Source organism: Natator depressus, chromosome 8 (genome assembly GCF_965152275.1).
Source record: "Natator depressus isolate rNatDep1 chromosome 8, rNatDep2.hap1, whole genome shotgun sequence".
NCBI classification, from domain to species: domain Eukaryota; kingdom Metazoa; phylum Chordata; order Testudines; family Cheloniidae; genus Natator; species Natator depressus.
Window position 1 is genome coordinate 87253984 of NC_134241.1, and position 26518 is coordinate 87280501.

The 26518-nt window shown below is 42.5% G+C and overlaps 1 protein-coding gene across 1 annotated transcript in view; it reads right to left on the minus strand.

The window, feature by feature from the left end:
• Positions 1-8432: 8432 nt before the first annotated feature.
• The window catches only part of IL23R (interleukin 23 receptor), a 37768-nt gene continuing 19682 nt past the window's right edge, over positions 8433-26518 (minus strand). The window contains exons 8-15 of the mRNA XM_074962273.1: positions 23465-23547; positions 21797-22013; positions 20648-20845; positions 18316-18417; positions 13271-13345; positions 11905-12001; positions 9783-9873; positions 8433-9074 (exon numbers count right to left, since the gene is read on the minus strand). Of these exons, the coding sequence (XP_074818374.1) occupies positions 8433-9074; positions 9783-9873; positions 11905-12001; positions 13271-13345; positions 18316-18417; positions 20648-20845; positions 21797-22013; positions 23465-23547 (1505 nt within the window). The remainder of the gene's footprint in view (positions 9075-9782; positions 9874-11904; positions 12002-13270; positions 13346-18315; positions 18418-20647; positions 20846-21796; positions 22014-23464; positions 23548-26518) is intronic.

Here is a 26518-nt window from a genome sequence, read left to right on the forward strand (position 1 = left end):
ATTGTGTCCTGCTGCACAGAACCAGGGCTCTTGGCAATGTGCACATTACAGTGGATGGATTTGCAACAATGGGGTTCCCAAACTGCAGTGAGGTGACAGATGGGAGGCACATCCCTAGTTTGGCACCAGCCAGCCTTGCAACAGAGTACATCAGCAGGCCAGGCTATTGGTCTATGGTTATGTAAGCCTTGGCAGAGCATGTGTGCACTGGTCTGGAAAGGTACATGATTTTTGCACCTTTAAGAACACAGGACTGTTCAGAAAGCTGTAACCAGGGACATTCTTTACTGACTGGCCGATTGCCATTAGTGATGTTGAAATGCCAATACTGATCCTGGGAGACCCAGCCGACGCACTGCTTCCTTGGCACATGAAGCTGTACATCGGCTACCTCAACAGCACCAAGAAAAGATCCAATTACATGCTCAGCAGGTGCAAAATGACTGTTGAATGTACTTCCGGATTGGTTCCCAGTGGTTATAGCTGCCTGTTGTGTCCTGTGTAATATCTGTGAGGTCAAGGAGGAAAAGTTGGTGCCAGGTAGTGGGGGGGTGGCTGTCTGCTGAGTTTGACAAGCCAAACAAAAAGGCTATTAGAAAAGTTCAATGTGGAGCTGTGGCCCGAGGTGCCCAGGGCCAGGGCCAATTGGGGGGGGCAGGGGGGGGAAGGGAGAGAGGAGGGCCATTTGGCCTGGGCCTCAAGCTCAAAGGGGGCTTCAGATTTAGGCACTTGTTAATTTTTTGGCATTTGATAAGTTTCGCAACTTGTTTTTATGTGCATCCCTATCCGGCCAAAACGTGACACACTCTCAGCTTAGAGATGCAAATTTAAGCAAATAAGAGATGTGATTTGGTAAAAGATGTAATTTTTTTGGAAACTGATATAGATTGTCATATTAAAGAGTTAAAAATGTTCATAAATATTAATAAAAATTGGGTCTGATGGCACAAGATTAAACCGTGATGAACGTGTCTTCTCAGATCAGCTGATTATATAAACAAACCACTACTAGTGGCTGGTGCTGGATCAAGTGCGTGTTGGAAAGTAGAGAATGGTTACATTTTAGTGCCTTTAGTTTTATTTACGTCTAGTTGACTAAGGAATTATTTATGTGTGAGAATCCTTATTATCTTCATATGGTAGCTAAAAGAGGTGACTGGTTGGTTGGTCGAGCCCTAGCCTGGTAGCTTGGTCATCATCATAGGCTTTCATAGTCTATAGGCCCAGATTCAAGGTGAAAATTTGTACAGTGAGTTTTGTGAGGACACATGTTTGAAATTTTTGGACATTATCCCTCTGTCTGTATCCGTGTTTTTACTATATATATGTGTCATCCCTTTGTCTTCAGCTCAGCCTGTTATATTATACCTTGCGTGCTTGAGTTTTGATTCAGTGATAAGGATAATAACCTGTCTGACTGCTTCATTTTGTGTTCTTAATTAGTATTCCTTTGTTTTAAGTCTTTTCAGCATTTGTGTACCATTCAGCATTTGTGTACATGTTTACAGTAGAAGATTTCAAGTGTGGATAGGCTACATATTGACCAGATAGATCACTGTGAAGAGGAGATTTGAAAGTGGTGCAAGCAAGAGACAGCAAAAACAACTGAGTGAAGCAGCAGCTAAGAGCTCAAAGCCAATAACTTCATTCCTCAAACCACTGGAAAATACCCAACAAACCATGCTACAGATAATGAAAACTCTGCAATTACAACAGGTGATATTTCGACACCAATACCTGAACATGAGGACAGTTGTCAAGAAGGAGATGTGCCAACAGTAACAGATGCAGCAGAAGATCCTGTGTATGATCAAGAAACTCAACAGCAACAGGAAGATGTAGATCTTGCGTTGCAAGAGCAACTCATGAGTACTACAGGTTTGACCGTGACTGTCACTGGAATTACTGACCAGAGCAATGCTGCCCAAATGCAATCATTTCTTCAAATTAGTTGTTTTGAAATTCCAAGTAACATTCCACGAGATGCTGATAATCATGCTTTCCCTACTTGCCCGCTGACAAAAACTCTTCCAAATGGTGAGACCTGCTAAAAAGACTGGTTATGCTGGAGTATGTAAAAACGATCTCTGTACTGTGCACCCTGCTTCATTTTGAACAAAAGTGCTGCAAATGCATCAGTTCTCTGATCAATCAGGATGGAGCATCAACAGAGGTTGGAGGAAGTTGACAGACCGAATACCATCATATATGAGTTCAACGTAGCAGAAAGAAAACTATGTTGCATGGAAATCAGCCAGTAGGGCAGCATCAGCTGAAAGTTCAGTTGAGAATTTACTCTTGACTGAACTCTCTACAGAAAATAATAACTGGAAAAAACTTCTTGAGCGCATCCTGAATGTCATCCTTTTTCTTTCTGAGCAGGGATTGGCTTTCTTTGGCTCCAGTCAACGTATTGGTGATCGTGCAAATGGAAACTTTCCAGGCTTAGTTGAGCTCCTCAGCAAATATGGCCCACTTTTATCAGAGCATGTTAAACATGTTCAAGAATTGCAAGAGAATCAGAAGCACATGCAAGTCTATTATCTCTCCACATGCATATAAAATGAGTTTGAGCTATGTGGGTCATTCATACAAACAATTCTTGATGAGATTCGAAATGCCAAGTATTTTTCAATCATTGTTCTCACAAGGAAGACTACTATGGTTATTTGATATGTTAAGATTGTAGACAGCTCAAAGTTTTCAATTGAAGAAAGGTTTATTTTGTTTGATTTCATGAGTAAAACTGGAAAAGAAATTGCTGCTTGAGTACTAGCAATTCTAGAAGGTTTTAAGTTAGATTTTCAAGTCTGCACTGTTCAAGCCTATGACAACGGATCTAATGTGGCTGGGAAGTACAAAGGTGTATAAACAGTTCTGCTTGAGCATAATTCAAACTGCATTTTCTCCAGCTGTGGAAACCACACCCTAAACCTTGTAGGTGTTGACTGTGCTGAATCATGCAAGGAGGCAATTTACTTACTTTGGAACTGTTCAGCAAATGTACAATCTCTTCAGTAGCAGTCCACAAAGGTGGGAAATTCGGAAGCAATATCTTCCTGCTTCACTGCATGGGATGTCCAAACTAGATGGTCTGCATGGATTGATAGTGTTCAACCAGTTGTGCAATATTTGAATTTAGTGAGAGGCTTTAAATGAGCATGAATCTCTCAATCTCACTGCACAGGCTCAAACTGAACTTCAGTCTATTCAGAAGCACATGTCCAGATTTGTACACATTCTGATGTCCTCTTTGTGGATGAAGCTACTTACAATGATCCACCAAACTGATCTGGCAATTGAAGCACGCAATGCTACACTTGATGTTAAGAGGGATAACACTGAAAGTCATATCAATGACATTCAACAGATACGTGAACAATGGGATGAGTCCAAATTAGTAGCACAAAATATTGGCATTTCATCTGAGTTCTCCACCAATCGGAACTTATCTACTGAATCTGATGCTGTAAAAGAGCGGACTCACCCTGCGGCGCCTCCTGCTGGTCATTGGGAATTAGCTCTTTTCCAGCCTGGAGCGCCCTCTGCAGGCCGGTGATCCACCCAGCTCTGGTCCCCGTGTCCCTCATGGACCCCAGTGCCCCTTTCTCCTGGGTTCTGCCCCCTGGCCATACCCCCACACTCTGCTTCTGGGTCTCTCCTTCCTGGGGAACCCCCAACCCACTATCCCCACCTGGCCTCAGTCTGGGCTACTGCCAGTCATCACCAAGCCCCCGCTCCCTGGGGCAGACTGCAGCATAAAGGCCATTCATCATAGGCAAGGGGGTTTGGACCTGCTGCCTTCCCCTTGGACCAGGCCCTACAGCCTGGGGAGTTGCCAGCCTGGAGCACCCCCGCTCAGCCTTCTCCTTCCCCACTGCGGCACCACCCTCAGTACCCTGTCAGCCAGGCCCTGCTCTCTTCCAGCCTGGAGAGAGACTCCTTGGGCCTCTGGCTCACAGCCTTTTTATACAGGCCAGCTGGAGCCTGATTGGGGTGTGGCCCAGCTGCGGCTGCTTCCCCAATCAGCCCTCTCTAGCCACAGCCCTCTCCAGGGCTGCTTTTAACCCCTTCTAATTTAGGAGTGGGGTAGCCACCCTACTACAGATGCCAAGCAGCATTATAGGGTCAATGTCTTCCTTGTCATCGTTGACTCTATTCAATCAGGTCTTACACGTCGATTTGTACCCTTTTTGGGTTTCTTTGGCAGTTCAACAGACTGAGTAATGAAGATCTTCTTTCTGCAGCTGAACAATTTAAGCAACAGTACAACAAAAATTTCAAAAGATCTCAGTGACGAGGTCATCTTCCTCATATGAATATATTCCACAAACTTTAAATTGGATTGCAAGCCAAAGGAATTGCTTCAAGAAATACTCAAACTTGGACTCTCTGGGGTGTTTCCTAATTTCACAATTGCATTGCGTATTTTTGTCAGTTTGCCTGCATCAGTGGCTTCAGGTGAACACACCTTCAACATGTTGAAGCAGGTAAAGAACTATCACCGTTCAACTATGGGACAAGAGCGTTTGAATAGGCTTGCAATGCTTGATATCAACTGTGATATTGCTCGAAAGCTAGATTTTTCCATTTGCACAGAAAAAGGCTAGAAAAGCATTTGTTAAATAAAAAAATATTCAAATTATGTCTCACTCTTTTTTTGGTGCCTTATTTTGTTTTCATGTGTTGTCATTTTTTATTTTTATTATGGCTAGGGGCCTCAAAAGCTGGAACTGGCCCGAGCCTCTCTGGACCTCAGAGAGGGTCTGACAATGGTGTCTGCTGAACTCATCATGGAGTAGCATGGGAAAGTGTCTTCCTACGGAGGAAGAAATAAGGCAGCCAACCCTAGAAACCTCACAGAGTATCTCCATGAAAGTTTCATCGAGATCTCTCAGGAGCAGGGCCATCCCTAGCTATTCTGGGCCCTACGCAGCCCCCCTGCGGGGGTGTGTGGGGCCCCAGGCCTCCACGGGGGTGGGGAGGCTGGCTTGGGGGGCAGCAGGGAAACCATCCCCCAGCACTCAACAGCAACGTGGCTGGAGCTGGGTCGCTGCACTTCCCACCGCCAGTGAGAGCAGGCCTGGCCCTGTGGCAGTCCTCAGGGGCAGGTTGAGGCGGGGCTGGGGTGGAGCAGGGGCGGGAAGAGGTGGGGTGGCGGTGGAGCAGGGCAGGGGCTTTGGGGAAGGGGTGGGAAGAGGCGGGGCTGGGACAGAGCAGGGGCGGGGACCATGGGGAAGGGGCGGGGCGGGGGTTGGAGCAGCACGCAGCTGTGCAGGGCACCAGGAAATTTGGTGCCCCAAGTTTCCTGGTGCCCTACACAGCTGCGTACTTTGCATATGGGTAAGGATGGACCTGCTCAGGGGATACAAGGGACGTCCTTATGTATATCAACAAACTGCTCCACATGCCCTCCCTACCCCCGCCACCTAATCCTACAGGGGAATGAAAACAACTCTACCTCAGCTTGTTGCACTGCAATCTTTTCTCACACAAGTAAACTGATGAAAAGTTGATACATGTGTCTTTGGGAACCTGGGATGGTCCAGGCACCATCTTTCCATTTAAACATTGTAATGGAAAAATACATGCACACACTTACCCAAGTTTCCTTCCCTTTCATCAGGCTCATCTGTGGTTGGCTGGTGGGACTGGCAAGAATGTGGTGGCGTCTCAAAGAGGTCCTGGCTCACTGTATAGCCCATATATTCCTCCTCGTCACTATTCATGGCCAGGGTCTGTGTCTTGGGCTCCTCGGAGGTATCTGTAATGGTCTAAGGGGTGGTGGTGGAGACTTTGCCATACTCATTGTAACAGTGGCAGGCCTGTGGCTCAGCACCAGATCTTGGTCTCCCTGGCCTCATGGTATGCCCGCCACAGTTTCTTTGCTTTCACGTGGTATCTTTTTGTAGATGTCCACATTTCTATGGCTACTCTGTAGCTGTGCCTGAGCAGTCCCTTCTCCCCATGCGCCCAGGAGATCCAATACCTCCTGTCTACTCCAGGCAGGAGCATGTCTAGAACGTGTGACCAGCGTGGTTGGTTGGGCGGTTGTACCCAGCAAGGGAGAGCTGCTAGGGCACTCCCCAGGCTGGACAATCAGGGAAAGGCATTTCAAAAATATGCAGAGTTTTCCAAAGGTGGGGAGTGGCTTCTGGTCTCCAGGACCCTTGGGCAATGAAGTTCACAGTTGTGACCAGAGCAGTCAGTGTCAGGCATGCACTAGAGCAGTGTTTCTCAATGACCAGTCCGAGGACTGGCAGCAGTCCCTGAGATCTCCCTGACACAGTTCAGGAAGGCAGCAAGCCAGTTCCTGGTATCAAAAAGGCATAGACACTGGAAGTAGGAGTGCAGGGGGTGCTGCAGCACCCCCAGGTTTTACATGAGGTCCTGGCGGCCTATCTCGTGCCCGCCCCTAGCTGTGGCCACAGCCTTAGCCCCCTTACTCCTGTCTGGGTTCCCCCTTCCCAGAAACATAGCCTGGTCCCAGGTCTGGGGGGAGGGACGCAGACAGAGGCAAGAGGGCTGGCTTTCAGCACCCCCACTATTAAATTATTTTCTAGCACCACTGCAAAAAGGTTGAGAAACACTGCTAGAGGATTAGTAGGGTTGACGTAGGTCATGCAATATCTACACTCACTCTGCATCAACCTCAGTGCACCAACCAGGACTCGAGGCTGTCCAGGGAGGTCTTGTTACTGCATCACCAGAATGGGACTCTTGTCAGTAGGAGACAAATTTGAGTGTAGACACATGCATGAATTGGTTGATGCAAGATGCCTGTCATCGACCTAACTGTAGCGTAGACCAGGTCTCAGGATAGTGTTTTAAAACAACCCCATAGGTGGAGCTAGACATCTCACAAGTAACATGCTGTTTGTAGCAGGATGGTTTAGGATATGAATAGCTGGATGGCTAAAAACCTTAATATAACAATGATAAGCCAGCAGCGTATTTAAATATTGGATGATGTTTGTAGGTCCAGACCTGGTGCTTAACAAAGACTTTTATTTTAATTACAGGTATTAAAATATTGTTCTTATTTTATTATTTGCATTGCAGTAGCACCTAAGAGCCCTAGTCATGGTGCAGAACCCCATTGTGCTAGATGCTATAGAAACGCAGAACCAAATGAAGGCCCCTGTGCCAAAGAGCTGACAGTGAAAGTAACAAAGGAAAGCAAACGTTAGGAAAGAAAACGTTTCCAAGTCTGTTTTTGAATGGGCTGCTGAAAGTTTGATATAAAAACTTGACACTTTCTATTAATTACAAAATTATTTGAAGTTCTGTGGAATTTACTCTTTTAAACAATGTATTTAAACTCCCTTTACGATCATATTTAAGTCTTTAAAACACATGCCAATTTGTATGCTTTTTGAAAAGTTTTGACTCACCATGTGAAATAAAAATATTAAACACAATAATACAACCCTTTCTCATTTAAAGTAAGTTTCAGAAAGCCCAGGGAACACTATGTGATACCTCTAAAAGCACAGGCTGAATTTTCCATGAGAGCAGGCCAGATCATCCCCATAGGCACATATCAGAAAAGAGAGGCCTGGCTTTTCATTATCTTGATTTCAACAAAACTGTATTCCCTGCAACATACCTAATGCACGTTCTCATTGCCACGTTGCAGGTCACTCAGAACACTGACGCTGGACTATAAGAAAATAATTGATGAGGAAGTAAGAAGTTGGGGGGGCATGGAGGGGAGGTGATGGTGGTAAATCAGTAACATTAAGTTCCCATTAATTTAGTATGAAGAAGTTGTTTTATGACTAGTCTAGAAAGATGTTTTAAGTCAACTGGGCAGGGCAAGGTGTGCTGAAGGCTAGTTCTTCTATTCTTATTACAGGATCGAAGTGACAATTAAATACTGATTTTCATTTGTATGGAAAAGATTTTGGGTTTTCAGACTCCAGGCCTGTATTATACAATATATAAACATCATCTTAAATGTAGTGCCTTTACATTCCTAATGATCCCAAGATATTTTACAAACTTCAGCTAATACATATAGGGATAATTTTATCCTTCACTAAAATGCAACTAGCTCTGGAGTGAAACATATCTATAGCAACTATTTAACATGAGAATGACTTAGGATTTAGGATAGGAGAAGAATTCCATATCCAGTTAAAACTGCAAGGATACTGAAGCAGGCAGTCTATAATCCCCTACATTTGAATTCATCTCAGGCACATGATTTATACACTTACTCTTTTGAAAAGCCAAGGAAATTTAATGACTACAAATGATTAGTGATTTATGGACCCAAAGTGTTTTATCTCATCCAAAAGTCTTTTGATTCAATTTAAGACAATGAACTTCAGATTTTGAATTAGGTTTTCAGTTCTCATGCTTGAAAATTCAGAGAGATAGATGTATTATGGCCATAAAATAGTATTATTTCTTTATTGCAATTATTTCTATCGAAATAGTTTACCAACAGTTTGTGGAAAATAGGACTTTATACCTATGGATTCTTCAGTCACCGCTCCTAAGCAAGAGACCAACTCATCTGGAACTAATGTCTGCTCTTGAACATTTTCAGTGGATAGTGGACTCTTCCACTGGTTTTCCAAAAGTGTATTAGGTTCTTCATCTGTTGTACTGAAAGTGTTGCTCTGTCCGCTTCTGTTGTTGTTTAAAATGAGGTTAATCTTCTCAAGTAAAAATGTATTGCTCCCAGTTCCTTCAGTATTCCACAAGGAAGTAACAGGACTTGTATAATCTTTTAAGAAAACATGTGTATCTTGGCTTGAGAGATATGTGTTTGGATCCAGTGCTTGGGACTGTGTTTCGTAAGTATTACTAAATACGTTTCCCAGTGGGCTTCTGTTGGAAATCTGGGGCTTATAGCCATTGTTCTGCTCAGTGTCTGGAGTGCTGACAAGCAGTGAGTTTTGAGAGATGTCCATATGCTCAGTGGCCACTTTTCTGTTTCCCTTTTTGGTGTCTGTGGTCTTGCACTCCTCCTGCAGTGATGTCTCTAGTACTTCCGTAATGACTGGATCATTATTACCCAAGAACAACTGGGTGGAATTGCTACTCATTAAATCACTTTTTTCCTGAAAAAAAAAATTAACAAATAGATAATATTTTGTAAATGGTAGAAATGTCACTGCTGTTTCCTGAGAGAGAGACAGGAGCGCAGATTCAAAATCCTACTCATTTCACCTATCCTTACTGTTCTCCCTTTCGGTCTCTTTCTTAGCATGTGTTACCATCATTTAACCACCTTCTGCAAAGGGAACTAGAGGGGAGGAGGAAAGGGAACAGGTGAGTGTGCCTGAATATTTTTCAACACACTTCAGGGCCAGTCCTGATTGTAGCACTATTATTTAATATTTAGGTTGCAGTAGAGTCTCCAGATCTCAACCAGGTTGGACCCCACGGTGCTAGGCACTGTACACACACACAGAGAGATGACAGTTCCTCCCCCAAAGAGCTTGCAATCTGATTTCCAGAGCCACTCCAGAATGTCACTATGCTTGCTGTGGAATCACGGTGAACCATGACGCATAACCTGTTCCAGATAGATTCATAGATTCCAAAGCCAGAAGGGATCATTGTTATAAACTAATCTGACCTCCTATTAATGCAGGCCATAGGACTTCCCTGAATTAATTCCTGTTTGAACCAGAGCATATCTATCAGAGAGAGAAGATTTCTCTCACTTTGGTCTGCATTTATTTGTCATAACTTTTTGCATATGGAGTTAAATTTGAGCTGTATAGAAAAATGAAAACAACTGGGATCTTGTTTTGAGTAGTTACCTGGAGTGACTTTACCACACTGCTGTTTTCCACGTTAGGAAAATCTTCAGTCAGCCATTTTGGTGTCAATGATGCAAGTGCTGTGCTAACTCTTACATAAAATAAAATAAGTAAAAAGTTAGTGTATTGTATTAGTCACTTAGCAGGGTAAAATTGCCTCTGGACAGAGTGGCAATATGAGACCTATGCACAACTTATGTCTCACTTCAGCGGCATATAGGCCTTGCATTTGCCCTCTGCCCAACAGTGACATTTACCCTAGGAGTATTAAAGGCTCATTTACTTACAGTAATGTGATATAAATAATGGTGTGCTGTGAATTCTCAGAATTTTTTTGAAAACTGAATCCCATTTTCATCATAAAAATAATGTTGAAACCTCCTGGCAAATTTCAATTTAAGTGCCCAGTTGAGTACCCCTTTCTCAGACTGAGTTCCCACAGAAGTCAGAGAAAGGTAAATGCTGAACAGGGCTCTTTGAAAACATGAAAGTAGTTTGGTAGATGCACACAAGTGAGTCAGGGCCTGATCCTGAAAGGCCTCCATACGTAGAATTCCTAAGGAAACCATGGAGAGCTCCATTTGCAGATTACATGTGGGACTGGGCCCAGAGAATATAGCTTGAATCCCACACATTTCCTATCCCTGTGAATCAGTTTGATGCTAACAGACTGACTGAGCCTGAGGGATGGGGTAGGTTGAGTCTGGCTTCACCCCTGGGAAGGGGACAGGCTCTGGAAATTGCATAATGCTTACTCTGGTCTTATGCTAGGTGGCTGCTACTGAGGAGGCAGTATCCTCTCAGATTCAGCCTTTGCAGCTGTGTAGCCTCCAAGGCCTGTGGTGCTTCCACGAATCAAAAACCACGGAAGCCATTTAAGCCCTTGTGCAAAATGTATGGGTTTAAATTTACAGTGTTGCCAGCTGTCAGACTGGAAAAAACAAGAGGAAGAGGATGCATATGTTTCCTGATCTGTTGAGATTGGCTCAGGCACATGGTCAGAAAAATGGTGGTATTGAACCTTGACTCTCTTACAATCAAAGCTGCTCTATAACCTGCACAAATGAAAATTACTTAAAAGAAACTTTAATTGAGCCAAACTTCCATTGATTTCACTGTGTGGTACAGTGTTCCTGAGGGAGTAGGAAGTCTCTGGTTTCAATTAAGTGCTTTTATTTAACAGGTGCATCAACAGCAGAATAGATGAAACCTGATTCTGTGTTTGGTTCAGAGAACCCCTAAACACCATCTGTCCACATATTTCTCCTAAGCCTACTTTGTGTTAGTGCCATCCTTTGGATCATGCAGGTTAACTCCATATGCAGGTTAATCCACATTAGGAAAACCTTCAATCAGCCATTTTGGTGTTATGCCACAGGAGTCTGCTTGCCCAAGAACCACAGCATTTCACTCAAGTTTCCTGTACAGGTGTGTTTGATGGAGCAGCGGATGGATTCCTAGATATCAATATCTTAGTGAAGCACAAGATTCAAATGTTGATGTCATTCACAAATAACATGCCCATTGTTCTGTGAAGCCCCTGGTTCGGAGGGAAGGAGCAGGGGATACAATACATTTGATACTGTATCACTGGTGAAATGGATGTCAGGAAGTCTTTGTAAAATATTTTAACTGTTCTGACTGATTTTTCTTTCTGCTGCCCCTCTCCCATGATCTCTTCCCGTTTCTAAATATCTTAATGTGGGATTTTGATAGGCAAGCTCTATTTAAGCAGTAATTTCCATTTATGCCTCAGCAATAAAGTTTTAAAAGATCAAATATAGGCCAACATGAGACCAAACTTAATTAGGGTTTGGATTAAGGCTTTTTCTTATTCTTTTTTTTTGTATGCCTATTTTATGAAATACCCCTTGTTCTCTAAATATGGGCTTTACAGAGAAATGGTCAGATTATTTTGTGTTGTGATTATCTACCTTATTGTGTGTGGGGAAAAAAAAAATCTAGGACATCTTTTGGCAACATATAATTATGAATGGGGAAAGTTGCCCTGGATAACAGGGGGCTGTACAAAACTGGATCAATTTCTATAATTCTAGGGTTTTCTGAGAGAGAGGTATATTCTGGAGACTAAGGGGGGAAAAAACTGAAAAGAAAGCAGTACCTTTTTCTAAGTGATTTTTTAAATATCAAAGTTAAGAAAACAATTGATAGTATGATCGCACCAGTGCCTATTCCCCAAAAAACTTCTCCATCATTATCTGAAAAAGGAGGGAAAAAAAGAGAATTAATCAAATAGCTTATATCTTAGGGAAGATTTTTTTTCTAGGCCCCAAACCTGAAAACATGTACACACGTGTGTGAGTTGTCCCATTGAGTTCAATGGGATTATTAACACACACAAAGTTATTAATGTGCATTAGGGTTTGCAGGACTGGGGCATTCGCTTGTAAACCCTGGTGAGAGGACAAACCTTTTTCCAAAAATGAAGCTTAGAAAGGCTGAAGAAATCTTTCTTTCTTAAGAAACGCTGTTGGGCCCATTGCTCAGCTGACATATATCAGCATAGCTCCACTAAAGTCAAGGGAGTGATATTGATTTACACCAGTTGAAAATCTGGGGTGAGATACACAAAATAGAATATTGAGTGCTTGATTCAGCCCATTTGTTTAAAAATGACAAAGCAAGGGAGATGAATGTGCACTGTTGTCCTAATTGTACATTCCCTGTGCACCCCAAGCTCTCGCTGTCTTCAGTGAGTGCAGGACCAGAGGCTAGAGGAGCAGCACACTTTACACTGCAGACTTCTGTACATTTGCTGCTGTGATCTGGCTGTGAGAATCTAGCTGTGGAAGGGAGTTTCCAGGCAAGCACTTCTGAGAAATATGGCCATTGTGTTTAACCATTACCTACATATAAGAACAAATGCGTACACTCCTTTTAAATTGATCTTTTATTTGGTTTTGGCTGCCTGACTCTGAACCAGCAACCAGAAGTACCTTTATTGGTTACAACAAACCAGAAAAGTAACTGAGGTTAGTGTTACATGAGAAATAAACAAGTCTTTGGCTCAAATTATGGAGTCAAAATAGCTCAGCCAACATGCCAATGGGTATGATCAGGAAATGCTATCTTATTCTTTGTCTCAGTTTCTCATATCTTAGCTGTTGTCACATACATTTAATTTTAAGTGTCTTAACAAAACAAAAAGACCTAAAGCATAATTGTTGCAATAGCATAGTATATACAACCTCGTAGTATTATGCCCTAGACTAACCAACATGTGTTGTTTGCTTTATAGGGCTGTAGCATTCTTGTACTGGTGAAAGGGTGTGTTTTTGGCTGGGCCATGTCTCCAGTAACAAACCAAGTGTTACTAACTTTTCACTTCTCTGCTATCACGTCACGAAACTGCCATCCCCTCTCACAGTCTCTGAGATACTATCGGTAGCACATAGTACAGCTAAAACCACCCACTTCTGGTCAAGTAGAAACTCTTGCTTACCCAGTCTGAAATACTATCTTCTTACCATAGGAAATCTCCCCTGTAGCTGTGGTGACGATTACAGGTTCAGTATAAATGCTTGTGTTTGGAAGCCTTTTCACTGAAATAATTCAATGAGGGAGAGAAAACAGTGTTGTGGTGACAACCTTACAGAATATGCTTCCTTTAAAAATTGGATCTAAAGTGCCTAAATCTGTTCAAAATGGCATTTAGGCACCCAAGACTGCTTAGGTGCTTTTTGAACATTTTACCCATGTCCTTACTGAAGGAAAAGAATAGAGCTGTTTCACTCAAGCCCCAAGGCAGCTGTTAGCACCTATTTGCCTTGGTGCCCAAGCAATTCAGTATGGATTTTTGTAGACCTGCCTGGAATTTAGACACAAGTGCAGAATGCCCATACTTACCCTTTTCAGCTCCCCCACTCCGAACTGGATGGCTGCCTGAGATTTCTCTTACCAATGCTGACTGCCAGTAAATCAGTTGCCAAACATCCTTGTCTAATGAGCCTCTTTGTATAATTTTTAAATGGTAAAAGAGAGACATCCCTACGCCACTGTACTGTGATAGGATCCCATCAGAGAGATTTCATTAGCTTAGTGTGGATTTTGATGGCCAAGACCATAGACCAGTATGACAAATTGTACCACACAACTTGCCTTTATTTTAAAAAAACCCTATTTACAGCCATGGAGTCCCATATCTATGTCTATCTATCTATTTTAGGCCTCCATAATCTGGACTCCCAGGAGATGGAGAACACCCACTCAATCATTTTTCCCTGCAGTCTAAATGTCTGAGAAGAAGAATGCTGCAGCCTTGCCTGAATTTCTTTTGAATTCTTTTTGATATCATTCATTTTGACTGGCTGGATGCAGAGCGAAGGCCAGTGATTGTGCGTCGCTTCCATGGAAGGGAGCACATTTTTACTGAACAAAGTCATGAGCATGGTTTCTTGTTTTATTGTGTCAATTCCCTTGGCATCTCCATTTCCCTCAGCCAATAGCAGGTGTCTTTGATTCCACAGAAAACCTCTTCCTTTAATTTTTGAAGTTCCATTCTATGCTTCTCACTTTGTTTTTAAAGTTACAGTCAAACTCTGTGCCCCTAGACCTGGCAGTTCAGGCCAGCAAGTCCAACACTGATACGTTATTTTGAAGGACTTTTTAAAGCTAACAAAGAAGAGTTTACATATACAATTTATCCCTTTTTAACAAAATACCGTAAAGGTTCAAAACTCTCCATCTTATAATATCTTACAACAGGACAATATCATTACACTAAGTCTTATAATAAAATGTTGTAAGAAGTAGAGTTGAATGACATTGAGATTTGAGCCATTGCTGTAGAGTAATGCAGTATTTTTTTTTTATAAAGGAAAAATATATTGTAGGTTTACACATGAACATGTTCTGGATTTCGAGAACTGCTAATCCTGCTAATGATAAACATCATTACAAGATATATTGAATTCTGAACATATGTTTGATTCTCAGGATATGAAATACCATTATAATACTGATTGAATACAAATGAGTCATCACTGTGGACAATTACAGTCCATGCACTGTATAATTTACTCTGTTCTTTGGTTTCTCTATTGTAGTCGTGCCTAGAACAACACAGTTAGTAATAATAATGGTCGTATATAGCGCGAAATCATTTTTCCCCTGTCACTGAGCACCACTTAAAAGAATTGTGGTTATCTCTAGATCTGTGCTCTATTTGGGTTAAGGACATGACCTTCACCTGATGTAATTTGTTGGCCTATGTGAAAACCCATTATATGAAGTTCAATTTTGTCAGGACTTGCTATTGTATGACGATTTTCACAATATATCATTTGTTAACACGAAGAACGATGGGGCGGGGGGAAGCTGTGGGTGTGGAACGAGAAATGTATTGATTTATACATTCAAATATATTTAGCCAATATTAGTGGGTTGAGACAGAATTACTATATTCTACATGGAATGCTGCCATCATGTGGCTCAGGTGGAAAATGCAAATTATAACAATTTACCTGCACCATGGATGTTACTTAGAACTAGTTGAATCTGTTATTGCAAATAGTTTATCTGGTCACTTTGGCCCTTTCTTCTGTTCATGACCCAGTCCTGATTTCTAAGAATATATTTGGTTTTTGCAAGCATTCATAAAAGAGTTTATGCAAACTGATTTCCACAAAGTATTTCTTTCAACTATGTCTTTAACTACTTGTGATTCATAGTGTGTGTGGTTGGTCACCAAAGGCATATGGCATTGTTTTTGTTCCCTGATTGGATGACTAAATACTCTTAAACTCGGGAATAATGAATGAATTATAAGAATAGCAAATAATGAGGTCTGGAATGAAGGAGCACTACAAGAGATCCTGAGGCTCTGGTTGTAGAGACTTGGCTAAACCCATAGTGGAGAGCCTTGCCACAGTCAGGAGGTCTGAGACTTTATCTTTGATTTCAGTTATTTGATGTCTATTCCTTTACCTGTTGGGAAACAGGGAACTGGTAAGGAAGCAATCCAGGAGTCAGCAATATGGCATTTTCAGGCACAGAACTTAGCTGCCTAACTTTGGGTCCTGGATCTGAACCCAGAGGAGAGGGCAGGCTTGGGTTTCCTTACCGTCCCCAAGTGCAAAAGAAGTGATCCCGCTATGCCTGAGCCCGATCACAAAGGGGCACCTCTGGTGCGCACCCACCTGCACAGCACTCCTCCTCTCTTCATAAAAAAACTCACACATCACCTTTTCCGCTATTCAGCTGGCTCTCGTGCCAGTAGTTAACATTTCCTTTTTAAAATGTCTTGGTTAACCAAGACTTTGATGAGAAAGGAAGACTGCCAAACTCAGAGACTGATTTCTTCTTCTTCTCTGGACCTCCTCCACAACTGTTATATGAGATGAAGTGTATGTGTCACAATATCACTGCTGTGTCAACTGTCAAACTATTTCATACAATCGTCTTGGTACTAGTTTCAGTGCAGTCTTTGATCTGACCTGTCATTCAGGCTGACATGGTTTATAATCAAAGGTGGGAAGGTGACTAATTCACAAAAGAAGAAGAAACACTATTCACTTGTTTTTGCCCCAGTGTGATTCACATCTATATTACCTATTTTCCCAATGGACCTGAAATAGTTTTTACATTTTAAGGATTTACGAGCTTCCTAAATCAACTGTTAACAGAGACAAACCCATTTAACTAAGTGCTTTAGAGTAATTACAAAAAATCTCTTGGAAAACTGGGGTTGTGGGTGACTGGGATAAATTATATAAATGATATATGTTATATAGATACCCCAGTCATTTATAGCACATATTTGATTTCACATTTGTAGCTTAAAATCACAATATAAATACTGATATGTTGTAGCTCAACCAGAAGATATGGGCTTGATGCAGGAATTATCAGGTGATATTCTATGGCCTGTGTAATGCAGGAGGTCATACTAGATACTTTAATGGTCCTTTTTGGCCTTAAATCCTATGAATATATTACCGATATGTTCAGTAGTACCGATAACATTCTATACTTAGATCCTGTAGTGTCTTCAGCAGTGCAGCAAACATCACCCTAAGCTATGTCTTGTTGAGAGTTCAAGATTTAGTGTCTTGCTTATACTGATTCTCCCACCCCTCCACTCCCCCAGGAGTAGATGGAATATCTGCAGCCTGGTTAGTTCCTATGGGAACACGGTCTGCTGATCTAGTAACTAGATCACCACATTGGAGACAATCAATTTGTCTTTGAGGAAGGACAACACTGAAGACCGTGATCAAATAACTTTGAGTATTTACTTGAGGTCATGCCTCCTTGGTGGAAAACATTGGCAGGACTGCCCCCGAGAAAAATCCTGGCCAGAAACATAGCCAGTTTGTCTTAGGGGCAATGTATGTAGAGCTTCAGGTAGCTCCTCTGGAAATATATTCAGAGCAGCATGAAAAATTATTTTGTGGCTTTATGGAAAAAAACGCACATGTTGTCCTTGTCTCCGCTTATGGGTACAGTAGCTTTTCTTTCCCGAAGAAAACAGCCAGTAGAATTCTGATGGCCTCCAAAAGTGTGTCTCTATTGATCCAGAACAAAAGATCAGGTTTGGGCTTTGTGTACATTACAGATTTCATGAGTCCAGGCCAGGAGAAAACAGGACCCTTTCCCTTTGATTTGGGTGTGAAAGTATGTGGAGTAGCTGTAGGAGAGGGAAATACTTGTGTTCTCCCATATTGTTCTGAAGATCCCTGACTGGCTGTTGGCTTGTCCCAGTGTGTCACTTCAGCTGGTGGTCTGGCCAAGGATCAGTTGCACAGAACATCTTAATTAATGTTGTGCATCTGGTTCCCAAGCAGAACAGAGGTCAAAATAATGCTAGAGGCCACTCAATTATCCTACAAGGGAGGCAGGGGCATTCAGAATACTGGAAGTCATGCAAAGCTTTCTCTTATTTTTCTATATTTAGACCACGTAGGGCCTGGCCTGAGACCTACACAGCTGCTTCTTGAAGGGAGGTTAGGAAGCGTCACAGCTTCGTCATTTTCTCCCCATAATAATGATGGTGTTTCCCCACATTGCATGGGCTTTAATTGTCAAATGTGCCCCCAAAAGAAGCAAATTTTGTCCTCTTCCATTACAAAAAGTGAAAATTCTCCCCATGAACAAATCTGCAGATTCTAATGAAAATTCACAAACACATCAGTATTTGCACCATTTTGAAAAGTGAAAATTGATTCCCTTGAGCATCAGCTTTGATTATATTGTGTCCCATGAGCTACAAACTACATTATACCCACACAAAGGCAAAGTACAACTGTATTGACAAGGTCCCTGCTAGTGGTGTTCTGGTGTCCAAAGAAAACCGCCTTCCTTCAAACTCCTTCTAAAGTTCTGCTTTTCTCTATAGTTCAAGGAAGGTGGGAGAAAATTGATAGGTTTAGCCATAGTTTATAAAATCAAGTAACTCTACAAAATTGCCAAATCATGGAAAGATCTGGGGGAAGACTGTTTTCCATAAAAACCAAACACTGAAATGTTACTTCCATCCCAGCATGCAGTGACTTTACCACAAGAGCACACTTACCTAAATCTACCAGATAGAGTTGGCCAGGACATGGCTTACTTATTCCATCATGATATACTGCATATACTGAAATGTTCATGTGAATTCCTGCTGTGATGTCACCTGAAACGAATGTTAGTGTTTTATTTAAAATTTCTGTGCAAGTTAAAGTTAAAACTGCAGAAAATTCTAATGGGATATTTAAAGAAAAGGTGAAAAGAGGCCTGGTCTGAATATATGGGAGCAGGAAGGAGCTAGAAATGCTTGAATTCTATTCCCATTAATCAGACTGACCATCCAGTTTGGGTCAAGTCACTTAACTAGAACTGGTCAGATTTTTTTGTGGGGGTGGAAAACTTCATTTTTTTGCAGTCAAAAATCAACTACTGAATGATACACTCTGTGCTCTCCTTTTGGAGAGGGGAAGCAGTGCATCATGGGTGTCTTTGGCACCTTGCATCATGGGAAGATGTTGTCTGGCTGGGAAGCCCAGCCCATAGAGGACAATGGAGATGTGAGGCAAGTGAACAACACTTCCCAGGAGGCATTGCCTGTAGCAGCATGGCCAAACCTAAATATTTTGTGAGTTTGGCTGAAATATTTCCATTTTCGGGGCTTTTAAAATTAATGTATTTTTATATTAATTTTTGACAAAAAATTCAAATTTTCTTTGAAACCTCTCTCTGCTTCCCCATCTCTAAGGGAAGAGCACTCATTAACATTGCAGTGAAGATTAATTAGTTAATATCTGTAAAGTGCTTTGAAGATGAAAAGTCTTATGGATATTTGACACCACAGTGACTGGTGGTTTTAAAAAATGCCTAGAAAGAGAAGCATATTAGTATTAACTTCAGAAGGAAATTACAGTTTAATACAGACTGAATATAGATCTGTTCTGATACATAAAATTGGAGACGATTGTGTTGTGAAAGAATTTGGGTATCAAATTTTTCACCAGTAATAAAAACTATAGATCCAAACTTCCTGAATCTGCATTGCTGCAGATTTAGCAAAATTAATGCATTTGTGCATATGTGTCATAGCAAATTTTATAATCTCTGTGGTGACATATGGTTTAACAGATGGAAGAATTAATTAATTGTGTGTCAATTACAAAGGCTCTGTTTTCCCCACTGTACATTCCACTGTAAAGACCCTATTCGTTAATAGTTTATGGAAGGGATTTTAGTTTCATATTCATTTACATGTAATGTAATAGGGCATCCAATGAGAAGATGACTACAAAGGATGTGTTCATTTTTTTTAATTTATACAGCTGTATTTATTATGATGAAAGCAGCTACCAGTTTTCACTTGAATTTGGTTTCTCACATTTTCCTCATAATAGATCAGTACAGAATCTTTCTTCCAACTAATACAGTTAACTGGAGTCTCATACGAGGCTATATTGCTACACTGCTCAGGATACAGATCCCATTATATGCAATTCACCAAGACTATGCCGACTGATTTTAGGGGAGTACATATGTCAGTGATCACATGGAAATGTGGGGACCAGGAACACTTTGCTGGCAGGATCTGCATTCAACACATTGGAGAGACAAGGTGGGTGAGGTAATATCTTTTTTATTGGACCAACAGAAGTTGATGATGGTAAAAGAGACACGCTTTTGAGCTACATAGGGCTCTTCTTCTGAAGCTCGTCTCTTTCACCAATAGAAGTTGGTCCAATAAAAGACATTACTTCACCCACTTTGTCTCTCTCTCTCTCTCTCTCTCATATCCTGGGATCAAGATGGCTACAACAACACTGCATTCAGCAAAATGGGACACATACCACAATCCTTATTTTGCCGGATGCTCGACCTCAGTGGGAATTTTGCCTGAGAAACGCCTGCAGGTTTTGTCCCCTACAATTGTTCAGTAACAATAACCGCAGAAGACAGTTGTTGCCTCACATATTACTGCCTCCTCTCCTGTCCTTTCACTTTTTATAGACACATTTCCATATATACCACTCTTCGTTGCCCACGTATGACTTCATTCCTTCCCACAATCTAGCCAAGTTTCGTGTCTTACTGCTTCTTTGTCTTCTCCCTCTTTGTGACTTGGTCCGTCCTTTCACAGAGCATCCTACATTTAGAACAGCCTCCCAATTAATTTCCCCAACCTCTTTCAGACCACGTAACTCTTCCTCCTGCCTATCTGCTACAAACATATACCTGCTCTCCTTTGTCATATTTGTACTGTTAAAAGTACCAGAGAGCTGGGGCTCAATTTAAATTCACACTTCCTTTGTTTTCTTTTGTTGTATTTTGAGCTACAAGGCCTTGTGTACATCTATAGCACTACAGAGAAAGTAGATAGCAAAAAGATTGTTACCATATCTTACCCGCTATATATGTAAATGTATCCTGGCTGGGGACTTTCTTCCATAAAAAATCGTGTTGCTGATTATGCTGAGCTGCAGAAATCCATTCAACTATGAACCACAGAACTGATCTTCCAATGTATTTAGGCAGTTCCCATTTGATAGAGATTCCTCTGTTGTCATCATGGCTAATCTGCATGTTGATGGGGGATAGGAAATCTGCAAACGAGGTAGGAGGAGTGATATGACTAAGGTGGGCCGGATCCTTCCAGTCATAGGAAGGCCCATTAAACGGCTCATTCTGCACAGGGAAACTGCCTATGCTCTGAAATAGTTTAAGAACTGATCTTGAAATGAGAGAGAGATTTTACACATACATGGAGCATTTTATATATTAAAGGCCCATTGTCGAGTTTATCGCACTTTCTCTCTCTGAAAATCTGTATCCGTTGCTTTTTACAAGAAATACCTCTGATTCTTCTAACAGAGAGACTCAAGAACAATCTGAATTTTCCACTTTATTCACCTAATGCACTTTTTATTTAGTTATTTTCACTATATAACCCCTTTCACTTGCAGTGTCTGTGGGACTTTCCCTCACTGCTGAGTGCAAGAAACATTTTAGAAAACAGGAAAATGTGGTTGTGGAAAACCACAGTCATTGGCCTGGGGAGTCTGAGGCAGATGTAGACCCTGAAACTACTTCTAATTCCCTGTTGTTTTGTTTGTTTGTTTGTTTTAAATGATGAGATGTAAAGGTGAAACTGCCTTTATGGGAAATGAAAGGGGTTATTTTCACTAAGGTCCTGTGTACTTAAGGAAAACGCCCATGTTCTGAGACTGCTTTCAAGACCTAATTAAGCAGCACAGTTGTGTCAGCTGGAGCCAGCCAATACAGACAGCCCAAAACTTATTTTTAAACCTATTGTTGAACATTGTCAGAGAGGAACATTTGAAATATATGGCTGCTTATTGTCTCCAGGTCACACAGTCTGGCGTCTTCTGGAGAGCACTAAGTTCATTTACAAAAAGGAGTGGGTGGGAGCAGAATTTCCAGAGGGTTTTCTCCAATTTAAAGCAATAAACAGAAGATTTCCCCCCCACACACCCCCCAGTTCTGACAAAATCAGATTTCAGTTAAAGCCTATGATGAAGTGTGCATAATCTTACCGTTAAAATTACTGTGCTCTTGGGTCACTGTTATACTGGCTGGCATGGAACTTCCCTTTGAATTATATGCAGTCACATGGATGGTACGCATTGCTGGGGAAACCAGAACTTTGCATTTGGTGTCTGATGTGTTACATAAGTTAATCATTTCTCCCCGGCTTTCATGGAACACAGTGTAACCCAGAATTCTTCCTCTGGCATCTTTTGGAGCGAGAGGCTGAAAACAATGGAAAATAAATGCCCTTATAGAACAGTGTGTTATTTGCTGCCACTGGGGATTACATTCCTCAGTTCACCATCCCCACGCATAGTGCTCTGCATGAAATTGTAACTATGTGCCAAGAGTATTGTTAATTGACAGAGGATCTCAAAGGACTGGAGTGAGACTCATCAACTTAGCATGCAGAATACTCCGGAACAATTTCCTCTAAAGGAATAGACACAAACAAATTTTGCCTTAAGTTTCTACAGGCATGTCATTGTTTTTGTTCTCTTTCTTCCCTTGAACAAACTGGCTTGTTACTGCTTATACAAGGAAACCATCACTTTTCCTTGTATCTTTGAGCTCCCATATAACCAGGATGTGGAACGCTCACCGATGAGCCCTAATTTTGCTCGGCAGTAGAGCCACAAAACTAAAATCTCTTCCTTCCCCTTCTCCCTGAGCCCATAATTCTGCAGGGGAGACACCCTCACCCCCCCCCCCCACCTCCCTTATGTGGTATCAGGATCCAGGGGTTTATCTCCTCCCCCCACCAGGTGGGCTTGGGAGAAAGATGCAAAGACCAGCCAGCCAGAGGGGCAGAAACAGCCAAAGCAGGGACCTTTGTCCTTTTTGGAGAACTTTCTACAGTTTTGACAGGACTTCTCTGCTCTTTCGTGACTGGCTGCTTACTCCAGCCATCCCCCTCTCCCTCCTTCATAGGGTATGTCTACACTGCAATTAGACACCCACAGCTCAGCTGGCCCATGCCGGCTGGCTTGGGCTTGGGCTGCAGGGATGTTTCATTGCAGTGTCGGCTTCTGGGCTCAGGGTGGGGCCCGGGCTCTAGGACCCTGTGGGTCTACACTGCAATGAAACAGCCCCACAGCCCGAGCTAGCTGGCAGTGTAGACGTACCAATGGTCTCTCTTCATCCCAGCTTCACTCCTCTTACCTTCTTCTCCCTCTCCCTGTCCACCAGTGTCCCCTCTCCCTTCTACTTAGCTGATATCCTAACCCTCCTTCCCCGGAAAAGTACTGGCACTAACATGCTGTTTGCTGCCATCACACTGTTCCTGCTGCTGACGTATTCTGCCCCTACCCCACCCTGTGTCTCTTTTGTCTACTTAGATTGTAAGGTCTTCAGGACAGGGGCTGGTTTTTTTGTTCTGCGTCCGTACAGCACCTAGGGAAACAGGGTCCTGGCCCACGACTGGGGCTCCTAGATGCTACAGTAATGCAGTAATAATAAATGGTGTTTTAGAATCCCATAGACGTATTGGAGCATAAGCTTCCGTGGGTGAATACCCACTTCTGGGTATTCACCCACGAAAGCTCATGCTCCAATACGTCTGTTAGTCTATAAGGTGCCACAGGACTCTCTGCCGCTTTTACAGATCCAGACTAACACGGCTACCCCTCTGGTGCTTAGAATCCCATGTGGCTTGAAAAAGAAAATGGCATTACCTTTATCAAGACCGTGACTTCTCGGCTACCGTTCATGTATACTGGACCCATAACCCTCCACACATCCAGGATTTTAGAAGGTGCTGCATTCAAAGGAAGTACAGTAACTGAATCAGTGATTTCTGGTATTAACATTTAAATGAACAAGGTAATGGCCATGATTTGGTATGTGACTTAGTTCAGTTTTAAAATCAAATGAAATGGCATCAGCAAGTATTTTCAAAGCACCCCCTTGGGGGCATTCTGAGACACAGGCTCTGGCAGATATGTTTCTATAATCTTTCTAATAATAATTAAGAACTGAGCTGCCTTTAGTTTAGCTCCTTAAGACAGCAGGGAAGGAGTTGATGATGCCTGGTCTCAGGGACCTGCTGGTACACAGCATGTCTCTCACTGCCTTTCGGGCACCGTGTGAGCCCTATTTGTAACTGTGACCCGCTGGGGTCCACTCCCTTGTTTGTGTGGCTTTTTGTACCGTCTACCTGACTCCCCCACCCTGTCTGTATGAGTTGGAAATTGTCCTCTTCTATTGGTAGATAGTTCCCATGAGAATCCCAGGGTTTTCCTCTGAACTATATTTAGTGCTTATACCCAAACATCAGTGCATCTGATTTGGCTGACTTTTCAATTGAAGTTTTGTGGTTTGGTTTTATTGTTTGGTACTTATAGATGCTTTGTGATGGGCCCCCTACCAATGGACGATTCATGGAGTTTAAGGCCAGAAGGGACCATTAGATCTGCATCACAAGCCATATTTCACCCATTTACCATTGCATTAAGATAACTTGCCCAATAACTTGTGTTTGGCTAACTCCTATCTTTCAGAAAGGCATCCAGTCTTGATCTGAAGACACCAATAGATGGGGAATTCCCTTGGTAGTTTTTTCTAGTGATTAATCACCGTCATTGTTAAAAATCTGTGCCTAATTTCTAATTTGAATTTGTCTGATTTCAATTTCCCACCATTGGTTCTTGTTTTGCCTTTCTCCACTAAATTAAAGTATTTTCTCCTTGTTAAAGTATATTGTCATCACAAAGTACTTGTACACTTTAATCAAGTCACTTCTCACTCTTTTTGATAAGCTAAACAGTTTGAGATTTCCAGACCTTGCATCATTTCTGTGGCTCTCTTCTATATCCTCTCCAATTTTTCAACATCCCGGTTAAAATGTGGACACCAGAACTGTACACAATATTCCAGTACCAGACTCACCAATGCCATATACAGAGGTAAAATTGCCTCCTTACTCTTACTCATACTTAGAGATCCAGGGATCACATTAGCCCTTTTCGCCATGTTATCACACTGGAAGCTCATGTTCAGTTGTTTTGTCCCCTAAATCCTTCTTAGAGTCACTGCTTTCTAGGATACAGCCCCCCATTCGGTAAGTGTGGCCTACATTCCTTGTTCCTAGATGTGTATTGTAACTTTGCATTTGACTACCTTAAAATGCATTTTCTTTGAATGGGCCTGTGATGGGGTGTCTACCCCACACAGGACTGGAAGGCGTTCAGATGGCCAGGAAGGCCAATTAACTCCACAGACTGCACCTGGAGGAGGAGCCAGGCAGCAGGGAATTGACTGGGAACAGATGCAGGGCAGGAATAGGTGGGACTTCCATAAAGCCAAGGCGCATAGAGCAGAAGGGGGAACTGGAGGGAAGGAGTCTCCAGTCGCTCCCTGGGAGAAGGGAGGTGTATCTGGGGCTAGAGACAAGTAGCTTAGTTACTCCCTGGGAAGAGGGCTGTGGCATGGCAAGCCCAGAGCAGGGGGAGAGCCAGAGAGGGAGGCAAGGCTCAGGGGAAAGAGCAGTGAGGTATGGGGTAGGTCAAACCTTGGCTGCTGATGAGAAGGCCCCTGAGCCAGGACGTGGAGTAGAGGGCGGACCTGGGTCCCCCTACCAGCCACTGACAAAGTGGCACCAGTGGGGCAGTGAGGAGGAAGAGAGCCTGAGCCAATTTGCCAAGAGGGACTTTGATACTCTGGAAGGTGGGAACGTGTATGGTGACCCAGCCAGAGGGCCGAGTCACAAAGAGGAGGCTAATATCAGAGCGGTAGCCATGTTAGTCTGTACCCACAAAAACAACGAGGAGTCGGGTGGCACCTTAAAGACTAACAGATTTATTTGGGCATAAGCTTTCGTGGGTAAAAAACCACTTCTTCAGATGCATGGAGTGAAAATTACAGATACAGGCATAGATATACTGGCACATGAAGAAGCAGGAGTTACCTTACAAGTGGAGAACCAGTGATAAGAAGGCCAATTCAGTCAGGGTGGATGTGGTTCGCTCCCAATAACTGATGTGGAGGTGTCAATACCAAGAGAGGGAAAATTGCTTTTGTAGTGATCCAGCCACTCCCAGTCCCTATTCAAGCCCAAATTAATGGTGTTAAGTTTGCAAATGAATTGTAGCTCTGCAGTTTCTCTTTGAAGTCTGTTTTTGAAGTTTTTGTTGTTGAAGGATGGCTACTTTTAAATCTATTATTGAATGTCCAGGGAGATTGAAGTGTTCTCCCACTGGCTTTTGTATGTTACCATTCCTGATGTCTGATTTGTATACATTTATTCTTTTACGTAGAGACTGTCTGGTTTGGTCAATGTACATAGCAGAGGGGTATTGCTGGCACATGATGGCATATATCACATTAGTAGATGTGCAGGTGAATGAGCCCTTGATGGTGTGGTTGGGTCCTATGATGGTGTCATTCAAGTAGATATGGGGACAGAGTAGGCAATGGAGCTTGTTGCAGGGATTGGTTCCTGGGTTAGTGTTTCTGTGGTGTGGTGTGTAGTTGCTGGTGAGTATTTGCTTCAGGTTGGGGGGCTGTCTGTAAGCAAGGACTGGCCTGCCTCCCCAGGTCTGTGAGAGTGAGGGATCATTTTCCAGGGTAGGTTGTAGATTGTTGATGATGTGCTGGAGAGGTTTTAGCTGGGGGCTGCACGTGATGACCAGTGGTCTTCTGTTATTTTCCTTTTGGGCCTGTCCTGTAGTAGGTGATTTCTGGGTACCCGTCTCGCTCTGTCAATCTGTTTCCTCACTTCCCCAGGTGGG